The 13,256-nt window shown below is 36.5% G+C and overlaps 1 protein-coding gene across 1 annotated transcript in view; it reads left to right on the top strand.

The window, feature by feature from the left end:
- LOC142337399 (uncharacterized) overlaps positions 1 to 13,256 on the top strand; it is a 69,140-nt gene that overhangs the window by 23,193 nt on the left and 32,691 nt on the right. Inside the window, exons 9-12 of the mRNA XM_075386567.1 lie at positions 2,655 to 2,892; positions 3,100 to 3,447; positions 9,656 to 9,798; positions 11,552 to 11,707. Coding sequence (XP_075242682.1) covers positions 2,655 to 2,892; positions 3,100 to 3,447; positions 9,656 to 9,798; positions 11,552 to 11,707 — 885 coding nt within the window. The remainder of the gene's footprint in view (positions 1 to 2,654; positions 2,893 to 3,099; positions 3,448 to 9,655; positions 9,799 to 11,551; positions 11,708 to 13,256) is intronic.

Here is a 13,256-nt window from a genome sequence, read left to right on the forward strand (position 1 = left end):
TCTCTCTCTCTCTCTCTCTTTGTTGATTACGCACTTCACTTGCTGTTATGTGACGTAATGTCACCATCTGTGATCCTCATCATCAATGAGTTATAGTTGAATAGTTTTTTTTCATAAAAGATGTAACAGGCACTTTTAGGAAACCTTTGTTAATTGCTCTCAAAAGCAATTTGTAGCAAATATATTAATCATGTTTGTCTTTTATGCAATTTTTCTCTTGGCTGATTTTTTGGCTGACTCATCAATATCATTCAGAAACGGTATAAAGAGGTAGCGCCCTGAGGTCACTAAAATGTGGCTAGCTGTTGACGAAGCCAACCGCTCGCCGGTCGTTTTAGAGCAATTCGCCCGACGTTTGTCGGTTATGTTTTTAATTGCTCTCAAACGAAGTTTGTAGCAATTATATTAGTCCTCTAGGTCTTTTTTATGCGATTTTTTGGTTGACCGATTTTTTGTCTGACGCTTTTGACTTTTCTTCCTCAAAAATGGGATAAACAGGTAGCTCCAACCGGCCTTAAGTGCTCTTAGAGCTTTTCAGCTCAAACTGTTTTGGAGACTTATACCTATACTAATGGTGCGAAGGGAGGTTCTTAGAGGTTGAAGCCACCCCCACTGTTGACCCCCCGTATTGCCCCCACCCCCCCCCCCACCCCAGTGTTGCCCCCCACTCAGCCCCCGCTGCACCCCCCCCCCCCCCCCCCCTGTCGTGGCTAGCTACTGACGAACAACCGCTTGCTAAAAACGCAGTTTTATACTATTTTGCAATTTTTTTTCAAGCTTTTTGAAAATTGTTTACTTTGTTTTTTATCAGCCCTAGGTGTCCAGGAATCTCCTCTAGGGTTTGATAATAGTTTACGGAATTGTTTCTACTGGTACTGGAATGGTTTCAACATTTTAACATCACAATTTTTAGCAATTTTTTGACAAAACGTGCAATTGTTTCAAATTTTCTGACATTTTTCCCCCTTATTCAGGTCTTTCTAGACCCAGGGACGAGAAAAGTTTTTATGTTCCAAGCGTATGGATCTTTATGAAATGGTTCTTGAGATATTAATGTGTTGAATTTTAGCAAAATTTTGTTAAAATTTGCAATTTCCAAATTTTTTTTGATAAATTTTTTCCTTTTCTGATTTTAACGACCATTTCTGGCCTACGAAACTTTTCAAGTCTCGGAGATGGGTTACTTGACAGAACTTTCGAGACAAAAATTGTTTTTGATTTTTTTATTGCGAAGTTGAAAACTTTTCTTTTAATTTTGCCGTTCTAAGTTTTTCTATATGATTTATTTATCAACAAGGTTAGAAAACTAGAAGTTGCAGTGTCGAATCCAATCATGGAAGATATTCCTGTCTGCTCTCTCTTCCGATTCTTCTTCTTTTCCCGTTACGCCCACTTCTGGGCCTAGGGGGTTTAAAGGTTCCCACAACGCGCTAGATGCCTGGTCATTTTGTTCGATGTTATCCAGGCGCCGCATTGTTGGCATTGCTTTCTCTTCCTTATGCCAGTGTATGGGACTGTTGCAGTATTAGTTGTTACCAATTCTGGTGGTGTGATTTTGCAGACTTTTCTCATGTGTGTTCTTAGATATGACGTAGCGAACGTCTTGTTGCACTTCGGGCATCTGTTGTGTTCGCCCATGCATGCCTTAGAGTGGTTCGTGAGGTTCTGCTTCTCCTTGAATTTCTTCCCGCACTGCTCGCACACGAACTTTTCCCGGTCTTTTTGTTGGTGTACTCGTCTTTCGTGTTGTATCAGTCCCACTTTAGAACGACATATTCTTTGGCATCCTTGCCACCTGCACATCAAAATTGGTTCTGTTGGGGCTGATTGTGATCTTGCAGGTTTCTCTCCATCTTTTCTGATGTTCGTCATTTTATCCTCCCATTCCGCAATGAACTTCATTCTGGTTATCGTGATCGTCTTCCATTTCTTCCTGTCCTTCGTGAGATTCTCTATGTTCGACTCATTTTCTCCCATCTCTCGGACAAGTCGACGCCAGAATGAGATGATGTTGTCTCTGTTCCCTCTCTTTCGGTTAGGGTTCCTTTCCTTCTCTTTCTCGTTCACGTTTTATCTCTCTCTCTCTCTCTCTCTCTTTGTTGATTCCGCACTTCACTTGCAGTTATGTGACGTAATATCACCATCTGTGATCTTCATCATCAATGAGTTATAGTTGAAATGTTTTTTATCATAAAAGATCTAACAGGCACTTTTAGGAAACCTTTGTTAATTGCTCTCAAAAGCAATTTGTAGCAAATTTATTAATCATGTTTGTCTTTTATGCAATTTTTCTCTTGGCTGATTTTTGGCTTACTCATCAATCTCATTCAGAAACGGGATAAAGAGGTAGCGCCCTGAGGTCACTAAACCGTGGCTAGCTGTTGAGAAGCCAACCGCTCGCCGGTCGTTTGAGAGCAATTCGCCCGACGTTTGTCGGTTATGTTTTACAAAGATGGAAAGAGAGAAAGCTACTGTACCCGTTGCCAATTTGTTAATGGCTACCGGTGGCATTTATTGAACTGCACACTCATGTACCTTGTCACCTCTGATGTCTCATAATGAAATAGAGTCAGACCCTTACATTTTCCTACACGACAAGGGGTCATTGTTGAATTGTACCGTTATAATAGATCAACACAGCATTGTTCTTTCAGGTGGAAGAAAGTCAACGTAAACAGGAGGTAGAAAAAGACTTGGAAAATGCGAAAGCACAATTAGCCCAACTGGAATCGGAGTTTCGGATCCAGAGGAGTGAGAGTGAGAGTATGAAGCGGAATCTGGAGACGGAACGGGAGGCTCATCGGGTGGAATTGGACAGGGAGAAGAAACATGCGGAGGAATTGTCTTCCAATGTGTGTCAGCTGAAGAAACAACTGGGGGACTCCACAAACAGTGCGTTTTTGTGTGTCTTTTAGTAAAAAAAAAAGGGTTTTTAAAAAAGTTGGCTATTGCATCAACTCAACTCTTTATCTATTGCTATCTATATTCTACATCACGTATCTAAGTCTGTTTCACTGCTCTTTCGGCAATCTGCTGGCTATGTTTTGATACAGAACTTAAAACGCTTGAAAATCTACGTCTTAGTTATCTTATGTTTAGAGCAAAACGAGTTCAAATCTTCACCGCTCACATTGTCAAACAGAGAAACGACATCAAACAAACCTCCGATTACGACCCCAACTCCTACGACGCCCTCTCGCGAGAAACCCCCCAAAATCATCAGAATGTCATCTCTGAATGAGCCTCCGTCTCCTCAGATGTCCTTGAAGACTCCAATTGATGTGGACGCAGACGTAGATGATGACTGCGTGGACAATGCTCCGATTATCAAGAACGTCAGATCAATGGTTGAGAACTTTGAGAGTCCTAATTCTGGTTCCGGTGGGGGTAGTGGTGGAGGATCGTCGGCGCCGAAGCAGAGACGATATTCTGGTGCCAAACGGAGAAGTAAGTTTCAATAAAAAGTATGGATGTCATCTTGAGAGTACATTTTAATGCATCAAATCGATCAGTTTGCGTTGGAAATATCAATTTGTGTAACTTACGAGCGATTCTCTCCTTATTTGTTGCTTACAGTTTGTGGTGCATTTGTTTTTAATAGCGGCAAAGCGATAGCTGAGGCTATTATTGGCCTTCTCTTGGTTTTTACGAAGAGGAATATTGGTTTTCTATCGGTCTTTTTCTTTGTTTTTACAGGAAGTATTTTTGTTCATGCGGCATTTGGAGCTAAAAACGAAAGTGAGAAAAGCCTTCATAGTGGACAGATTTTTGCTGAGCGAGAAGTTTCTTGTCATCCTCTGCGTTCAGTGAATGACTATTCGACTTTGAGAAGTGTTCTTGACAGAATAGAGCATAAATGTGGATAACCGTTTTTTGCCTTCGTCCAATTGTTTGTCATTAATCGACGCCCTCATTGTCTCCGCCGGATATTATAGCGCTCCTATTTTTTATAGCTGTAAGCTGAGCGAAGCTATATTGCGGTGCTCTTGGTTTTTTACAATTCAAAGAATTTGAATTGTATTGGGGCGCTGTCTTTTTTTTTAAGATCTGTTCACACATTTTCATGATTTTTGAAGTCAAATTGGAGTAGTGATTTTGGTCACGCCGAAACAGGAAATGGAGCGAAAAAGCGAGTGGTTTTGCGGCGTGAATTTTTTTCGCTCTAATTTTAAAGTAGAGTGCGAAAATGGTGTTTGAACAAAAATTCGGATTCTCGGTAGTGGTTTTTTGTTCACATGCGGCAATTTCACTCTGATTTTTACTGTTTTTTCGATTTTTTGGATCGGATTTTTTTCTAACTGGTTTTCCCAATCCATTCACAGCTCATTCTAGGCCTAGTTTTTTGTTTGAATTAAATTTTCATTTCTCGCTAGTGGTTTTTTTGTTCACATGCGGCACTTTGACATTGTTTTTTTTTCTTATTTTTTGATCTGATTTTTTTAAAATAGTTTTCTCAATTCACTCATAGTCCATTCTAGGTCTAGTTTTTCTGTTTAGTCAATGAAAATCCTTTGAATTGTACGTCAGGACTTGTCCTGCTATGTTTTTTGTTTCGTCGTCTGACGCTCTTTTTTCGTTTTACATTTGTTCACACAGCAAAGCTGAAAAAGTCAAATTTTCTGAATGACTTCTTCCTCTCACTAACGGCATTTGCGCGCGTGACGTCATTTCTCACTCGCTTTAGCAAAAGTTTTTAGGTTATTTGCGTGATTAGATTTTGATCATACGTTACTTACCTCACTCGATAAAATGACTTAGCACTTTAAAACTTAAGTTTAGTTTGAAATTGCTTAAAGTCAAAGGAACTCATTTGTGCAGTAAAGGTCCCATATAAGAGGCTTCTACGGAATGAATTTTAACAAGCTTTATTAATTTATCGCTGAATGTTTTTTACCTAGTTTTTTGAGCGGCGTCGATTTTTCAATTTAGATCTGTATCTGTTTCTCTCTCTATTATATGGCACGCAGGTCTATTCTTTCGCAGCTATTCCGGCAATCTGCCGGCTATGTTTTTAACTTCGCCGAACCAAAATTTGTTTTGCTTTACGTCATTTTGCCACTTTTTCGACTTTTGGCGCGAAATCTTTTTGACTTTTCGAGGCTAGTTTCGCTCATCTCTCATTTTGCTCAAAGTGCTTATAAACAGCAGTTGCTCATCAATGCAATTCAAAATAAACAGTCAGTATAAAAAAAAATAAGAAATAGAAACGGGATAAACCCATAAAGCCCAATTTTAGATGACCGTTACTTGAACTGTTTAAGTCTTAGTGGTTCCGACCCCTCTTTAGGGGAGAGGAACTATATACTCAACTGGTTTTTTTGTTCTTCAGACAATTTTGACCGATCGATATGTTCATCGTAGAGTTGTGAGTGGTACCGCAGAGCTGAGAGTTCATCAAAAAAATGCCTGAAATAAGCTTCACTAGTCCACTGATTGAATTTGCCTGAAGTACACACCCAAACAACTAACAAAATCTTTATATACTTCGAAGTGAGCTAGTACTACTTCCAATTCCATTAAAGTTTTGCCAATTTCTTCCAACTTTATTCTTTGATTATCAAAAACGCAGAATTTGTTTCTGATCTTTTAACTAACAAATTATCTAGATCTATAACATTTGAAACAATTGAGAGTTCCTAATGGACGCACAGCAATAGCAAGGCTGGTTGTGGTCCAATCTTGAACATTAACAATCCAAAAATATTTCTGTTCTTTTTAAAGTCGCTTTTTAAAAAAATACGATCTTTATTATGTTAATTAAAGAACAGAACAATTCAAATCATTGCTCACTGTTGATAGATCCAAATGAACACCTAAGTAGTTCCAAGTTAATTTATCTAGTTTCTTTAGTCGAAATTTTATGGTCGACTTGACTTTTAAAATATTTTGATTTTTATCTAATCAATGGCTCATTGAACTTGCCACAATTTCTCGCTTAATTTGGTCAACTTGTAGCTAGTGTCCGCAAAGAAAAAATGCTTCCTCTTCCTCTTGTTTCTACTGAATGGAATAAATTTTATTTTTTTTTGCGGTTTCACGCGTTAATTTATGGTTTTCGGGCTTTGATACTACTAAATGTTCCAATTTTTTTATATTTAGGCATTGTCCATTTTAAGCGTTTCTCTTTTTGTCACATTATCAAATTATTGACAGTTCACATGTTTCATTATTTGCGTTCAAAGTAAGGCACGATTGAACATATAAAATCTTGAAAGGCATAGATTATGGTTTTAACGGCTTCGACACCCCTTTCTCGAAGAATTTAATTGAATTTTTAACATTTGTCTTTAACTGTCGTTTTTCAATCGTATGAAATTTCCTAGATAATGACAAGTATTAAGGACTTTTTATTGAGGATTAAATGCGCCTATTATTTTATTTGAGTAGATAGCTAATGGTTTTCATGTTTTTTGTTTTCGAAAACAATTGTATTCAAAAATAAAAAAAACACTTTAAATTCCCAATTTTGTTTTTTTTTCTATTTGTTACCTAGTCCCGTTAATATAAGTCAAATATGATAATATTGTCGTCGAGGCAAGTTGCAAGTTTACATTATCTATTGTTTTTCAAATGAATTCACCATGAATTTACTGGCTTTGACCAGGTTTTTCGCAAAAAAGTAAAATGATTTTCGATTTTGTCTATTTGACGTTCTTTTTGTAAACTTAGGAAATATTCTGAAAAATTACTGGTCTCAAGCGATTCCTTTGGGCGAATAGACAAACACATTGTTGGTATTAATACTAGCCCCTGTATCCTATCACTAAGAAAAGGGAGTAAGTTCAACTACGAAATGACATCAAAATAGTTCGCACTTAAAAACTGTTTTTGGACAAAGCATTTATTTATTATTTTTCAATCCCTTTTGTGGTTATGGGAATCAACGCCGGCTTTTTTCCGGGAATCTGACAATTTTATTTGATTTGTTGTGCAAATGATCTTTATTTGATGCTGTATTAATATGTAACGCACTGAAATTGATACCACAGTTTTTGAGACCCTTACAATGCTCAAGTATTCAATGGAATAGATTTCTCAAGCTTTTAGTTAATTCTTGGCTTTTTTGATGGATTTCTTCTTTTTTAATTTTTCTATAGGATTTTTCCAAGAAGTGCATATGGTAATTTCTTATGCATTGAAAGCCTAACGTGGGATTTTTTTGTTTTGAATGTTTATAAATGCTAATCCGATCTTTGTTCAATTTTTCTATTTTTTTTTTGTATTTTGGTTTTAATTACTAGAAATTTATTTTTCGCATCTTTCGGGATTTCATTTTCGGTTTTCTAATAATCGAAAGTTTTTTGGCGTTGAGTCTTTGAAATACAATGAAAATGTTTTGATTTCAAAAATAATTTTATGATTTTTTGCAAATTTAATTGTTCAAATCTTTGAATTGTTTTCTTTTGTTTCTTTTATCTGTACAGGAGGAGGGCAAGCATCGATCGCTAAATAATGGAACTTATTTGTTTTTCTACTTAATTAATAGCCGCCCTCATCTTCTCAGCCGGCTATTATAGCGCTCCTATTTTTTTCGTCGAATAAAAAAATGTTTCGCTTTACCTCATTTTGCCGCTTTTTCAACATTTTGCGTGATATCTTTTTGACTTCTCAAGGCTAGTTTCTCTCTTCTCTCATTCTGCTAAAAGTGATTTTGAACATCAGTTGCTCAGCAAAGCAATTCAAAACGAACAGAGTCAGTATAAAAAATTGAAGTCAGAAGTAGAAACGGGATAAACCCATAAAGCCCTATTTTAGATGCCCGCTATTTGAACGTCGTTCCTATAAATATTAGTTACCTCTCTCTAATGCTTATTGTTATTGATAGTAGCCCCTGTAGCCTCTCTCTAAGAAACAGAAGTACGTTATGTTCAACTACGAAATGCCATCAAAATAAATCGGACTTAAGAAATGTTTTTGTACAAAAATCTTTTTTTTTTCAATATCTTCTTTTCTTTCAATCCCAATCATGCTTATTGAAATCAACGGCGGCTATTTTCCGGCAATCTGCCGGGTATGTTTGTTTCTTATTTTAGTATTTAACTTTTGCTCTAAAGTATTCGCTCTGGTTTTATCAGTTGTTTAAAAATTTGAATGATTTTAGCCTCTTTTGTAGATGTTTTTTCAATTTTGCTTGTTATTTATGCCATTTTTTATATAACAACTTTGAAATTTTGCTGGAATAGCTTTTAGTGCAAGCTGTTGTTGAAAAATATTTAAATTGTCTGCGTAGCTTTAAGCTCGGACGTCAAGTCGAATAGTGATTAGAAGTTATTTTACTCCTGTTAGATTTCTATCCGATTTTGTACGACCGATATCCGACCTGACAGGTTTTTTATACGTTCCGCTTTTCATAGAGATTTAGAGGTTGACTACCAGATTTGTGATCTCGAACCCCCCTGCCCACTCCTCCTCTCCCCAACCTCCCCTCATCAGTATTTTATGACAGTAATATACAAAACAATGGTGCGGTGAATATGGCCTCCCTCACACTACAAGTGAGCTCAGCTCGATGGTTAATGTTACACGCTATGTTACATCCGCTGAGAGTATTTGTATCGACCTAGATTACTTTTTCATTATAATATTTTACTCTTATTCATCTGATACAAACAGAGAAAATTTATTGCTGTCAGATTTTTCTTGTTACGCTTTTTAGCTATTGAAAATTGTGTTGTAACGCATTTTCTTTTCTACTATAGGAGGAAAACGTATGTCACGTATGAGTGTTTGCCTGCTCTCAATTAATCCGTAATTGATTCGAACAGTTCTTCAACGGATCGGTATCATTTTTCATGTGTCATTGTTTTAAAAAAAATTTAACGTCAACATATCATAATTGCTAAAGCATTGCTCTTCATAGAACACATTTTGATCATTTGATCATTCGTATTGATTGTAGAGATATCTAAGGCACCCCAAGACGTGATATTTTCTTTTAATGTATATAGCAGCAAGTTATTGTTCTCCCATGAAATGACAGGAAAGCAACTGCTGTTGTATTTTAAAGATATTTAGAAAGATATTTTATAAGACTTTCGAGATGCTGATGCAAAGAGCTAGCATAAAGAGCTCTCACATAAGCGTCAACAAATTTAAACAAAGATTTTATGCGCTAAATTTTTGATCGGGTGTGTTTGCTATTTATCAAAAGAATTCACTTTGCTGCCCGTTCAAAAAAATTGGTACTTTGTTTAGTTCAAGTTAACAAGGTTTTTAACGTAAGAAGTTTGTGCTTATTTTGGTGTTTGTGGTGAAGCGATGACGCCTAGAATTGCGTACCTCAGGTCGTGTTGCCATTGTGTGAAAGAACTTATCCTTCGGACTATTTTGAATAGGTTCCGGTCTAGAAAAGAAATTGTGCTTTCGTATTCTAATTTCTTGTACATTAAACGATGTTTTCTGCCTTCAGGTTTCTGTTCGTTCCATTAACAACTCGATGCGTTTATTAGCAGAATTTATGACATTCTGCCAAGCTGAATGTTCCATCATATTATAAATGTCAACAGATCAAGTTTTTGGAACTGAAATCAAAATTGTTTTTTCCACATGATAATTTTGACATTAGTGTGTGCTGGTATTTTCATTCGGTCAAAATGAATCACATCTGCACTAATCATAACTTTATGTATGCTAAGATGAATACTTGTTGTTCCAGCCTTTTTGCCCTCATCGCAGAGTCTGGACGAGAGGCTGTGTGAGGCTGCGGGTGATTGTAACAATGGTAGTGGTGGACTGGATGTGGGCTCTGGTGACGTTTGTGCTACAGCCGAGTCCAGTCAGCAGAGCATCATCAACAAAGTATCTATATAAACACATCAACTTTTTATTCATCTACGACTAGGCCAAGCCTAGAGGTTTTTTAATAAACTACTTATATTACATATTTAGTGAGAAGTTCGAGCATTTGTGTCCCAGTTTTGGCCAATTTCAACACCTTTTTCAATATTTTTTTTTGCCATTTTTTAAAATTGCTCTTGAACGAAGTTCATAGCAATTATTGTAAACGTGTGTGTCTTTTTTATACAAAATTTTCGCTTGACGGTTTTGACTTTTCGAGTGAATTTTACGCCCTTGACTTTTTGCGTTTCGCGTGATCTAAAATTCTCTCTCAATCACAATTTCAAGCAGCTGAAATCAATTGGCGGCAATTTAACACTAAAAGTTAAATGAAAAGTGCGCCGAAACTGGTGTTTCACTTTAAATCTTAATAATGGTATATCTTAACCTCTATTTGAAGCCCACTATTGAACTTTTTAGTCCTATTTAGGCGCCCTCTCCCATCCCCCCTCCCGACTGAAGCAGGTTGCAATTGATTAGAGCTCCCACTAGTCATTCGAGAGATAAATTCTTCTAACGTTTAGTTGGTTATGTTTATCCAAGTTTTGTTTTCCGGACTATCTCTGAGAATAAAGGATACTTCCATTTCAATATTTTTAATAGGCACATTGGTCCCGCATTTTGGAAAGAAATTCTGAGAGCGTTGTGAAGGCCCCAATTTGTATTTCTTTGTATTTCTTCAGACAATTTTCGAATTTTTGCAGGGCAACCCAGACCAGTTTGTGTTGTACCATTGAAAAAAATGAACAAATACAATTGAACAGAAGCGAATTCTAAGGAACGCCATATCTTGTGATCGCATGTTTTCGCAATGACAAAATTTGTAATTATGTTTTTGCTGTGTTGAAATTTTGAAAAACATTTTGTCGATTTTTAAAAAGTTTGACAATCTGAATTTAAGTGTGAACAGTTCTTATGAATCACATTCTTAGTATCATTACAAATCTCTCTGCATCCAGAAATAAAATTAATGAAGAAAAAGAACGTTGTTTTTGAAAAAAAATGTTACGATTTGTAAACATTTAGCAGTTTTGCCAGTTTGGCTGTATTATCGTTCAGTTTGACGATTTTGCCTGAAATATTTGTTTAGCTTACCAGTTTGATTTCTAGTGGCCTATTAAGTGACTGGTGGTCGATCTGTCTATCTTATTTCTTTAGTTGTTTCAATTCATGGAAGGCCACAAGCGTCTATCGCGGCTATTTTCTGGTAATCTGCCGGCTATGTTACGCAAGATGCTATTACGCAGTATATAAAAAATTACACAAAAAATTTTAGCTCGCTTTTACTGAAGTAAGGTCAAGTTCTTTAAATAACTAATTCAATGCTTTTTTAAAATTTTACTTAATGATACATTCTTAACTGAACGTTGCCTCTTTACCGTTTGCATTTTATTCTTATGTGTATTAGAGGAAATTAACATATTTTTTATTTGCGTCTTGTTGGTCATGCATTGTTTTGCTTGATCGATTTTTTCGTCTAACAATTTAACCTGTTCTCATAAACTGTATAAAATGGTAAAGCCAGAGGGCATCAGACCCCTGTGCAGCACTCCTAAATCTTTTGTAGGTTCTTAGAGTACAATTCACCTAAGCCGTTGAGGCGATAAAACTTCTATGTTGAGTTGACACTCGTGCCTTCCAAAAGCTTTTGAAAACATAGAAACTCTTAGTGGGAGACAAAAATTGGTTTCGTATACCCTCTTTGTTCCCATAGGTGTCTTCCGCCATCAAGAGTATAAATGAGAAATGCGAGGCCATGGAGCAAAATTCATGTGTGGGTCTAAGTGGAGGTGCAAGTACATCATCGTCTGCGAATGCCACAACACCTAAAATTGGAAGCGGTCACCCGAAACGTCCATTGAGATCACAGGTTTGTGAAAACTGCACACCAAATAAGATACGAGTTAAAGATGCTGCTCTGCCCGTATTTACAAAATGGGTCGATATATATGCCAGGCGGTCATATGTCCGCAAAAATGCGGTCAAATGTCAGCAAAAATGACACTTTTACCCATCCTTCAATGATAAGATTGACATCGTATTAATTGCCCACGAAGTGATCTGAGTGCCCCCCCCCACCCTGACACTGAGAAGCACGCATGCAGAGCCACAAATATACAGTATTGCGTGGGTACCCAATTTTTTTTTAAAAAAAGTATAAAGAATGAATATTTTTGTTAATTTATCTGATGATTAGACCAGATATGAATTTTACGACCACTATAGTGTTGAGTGGCACAGCAGAAAAGGTTCTCTAGAGAGCGGATTTTGCCAAAATTCTGAACCAATAATTTTTGAATCTGAAAAAATTAAATAAGCATAAGTTGTTATTAATAGCGGAGAGCTATAATTAGCCTTTTGTTTTTTTTTATATCGTCGTCGGGATTTTTGTTACGCCCTTATTACGTCACGCTCACTTCAATTCAGAATTTGTCAATTGATTTACGAATTATTTCGACTAAATGACGTCATTTTTTTTACTGTATTTGGACACACATGACCTAACTCACTAACTCACTCACTTTTCTTCTCTCAATTAGAATTAGTCTTTCTTCAATTAGAGAAGTTGAGGTCAATCTCAATCTAATCGAAGGTTGTCTCAGAGCAGCTTTACAGTTTATTAGTCCAAATTATTCAGATATCAGAAGTAGTAGACGAAAAATTTTTGTCCTCAATTTTATGAGGTCTCAGATCTTTTCAATCGCTGCAATAGCGATAGCTCAATGGACTTCTCTTGGTTTCTATTTCGTCGCCAAAATTTTATTCATTCGTTCATTCAATTTTGACTGGATTGCGTGGTTTTGGTCACATGTGACTTACCTCATTCTCAAAAATGACATTCCTCAGTTTCAATATGCTTTTGCTTACTTTAAGGAAATAAGGTCAACAGAGTATGTATTTCAGAATGAACGTTGTTTGAGGCCAACTAATAGAAACAACACAAGTTATACAATTTCTGAATCAAATTGTGACATCAGCAATACTTGAATTTTTTTCGGTCATATTTTTAATTGCTCTCAAACAAAGTTATTAGGAATTATTTTTGTCCTATGGTCTGTTTTGTGATTTTTTGATTGACCGATTTTTTGTCTGACCCATTTGCCTTTTCGTCCTCAAAAACAGGTAACGTTTGGATGGCATTAAATTCTCTTAGAGCCTTACGCCTAAACAGTCACTGAGCTGAGAGAGACTCAGCTGGGTACTATCGAAGCCAATCGGTCGTTTGAGAACAATTCGCTTGAGGTTAGTCGGTTATGTTTTGTCGTTTTGAAACTGCAGGTCTACAAAGCTATGGCAGATTTTTTCCGGCAAGCTGCCAACGATGTTATTGTTGGCTGTGAAAGGTTCAGTGCCCTGAATCTGCATTAACAAGAAAGAATATATGATATAGTGTGACAATGGAGATCGGAAAAAATGAA

This window comes from Convolutriloba macropyga, chromosome 4, assembly GCF_964194025.1.
Source record: "Convolutriloba macropyga chromosome 4, txConMacr16.3, whole genome shotgun sequence".
Classification (NCBI taxonomy): Eukaryota; Metazoa; Xenacoelomorpha; order Acoela; family Convolutidae; genus Convolutriloba; species Convolutriloba macropyga.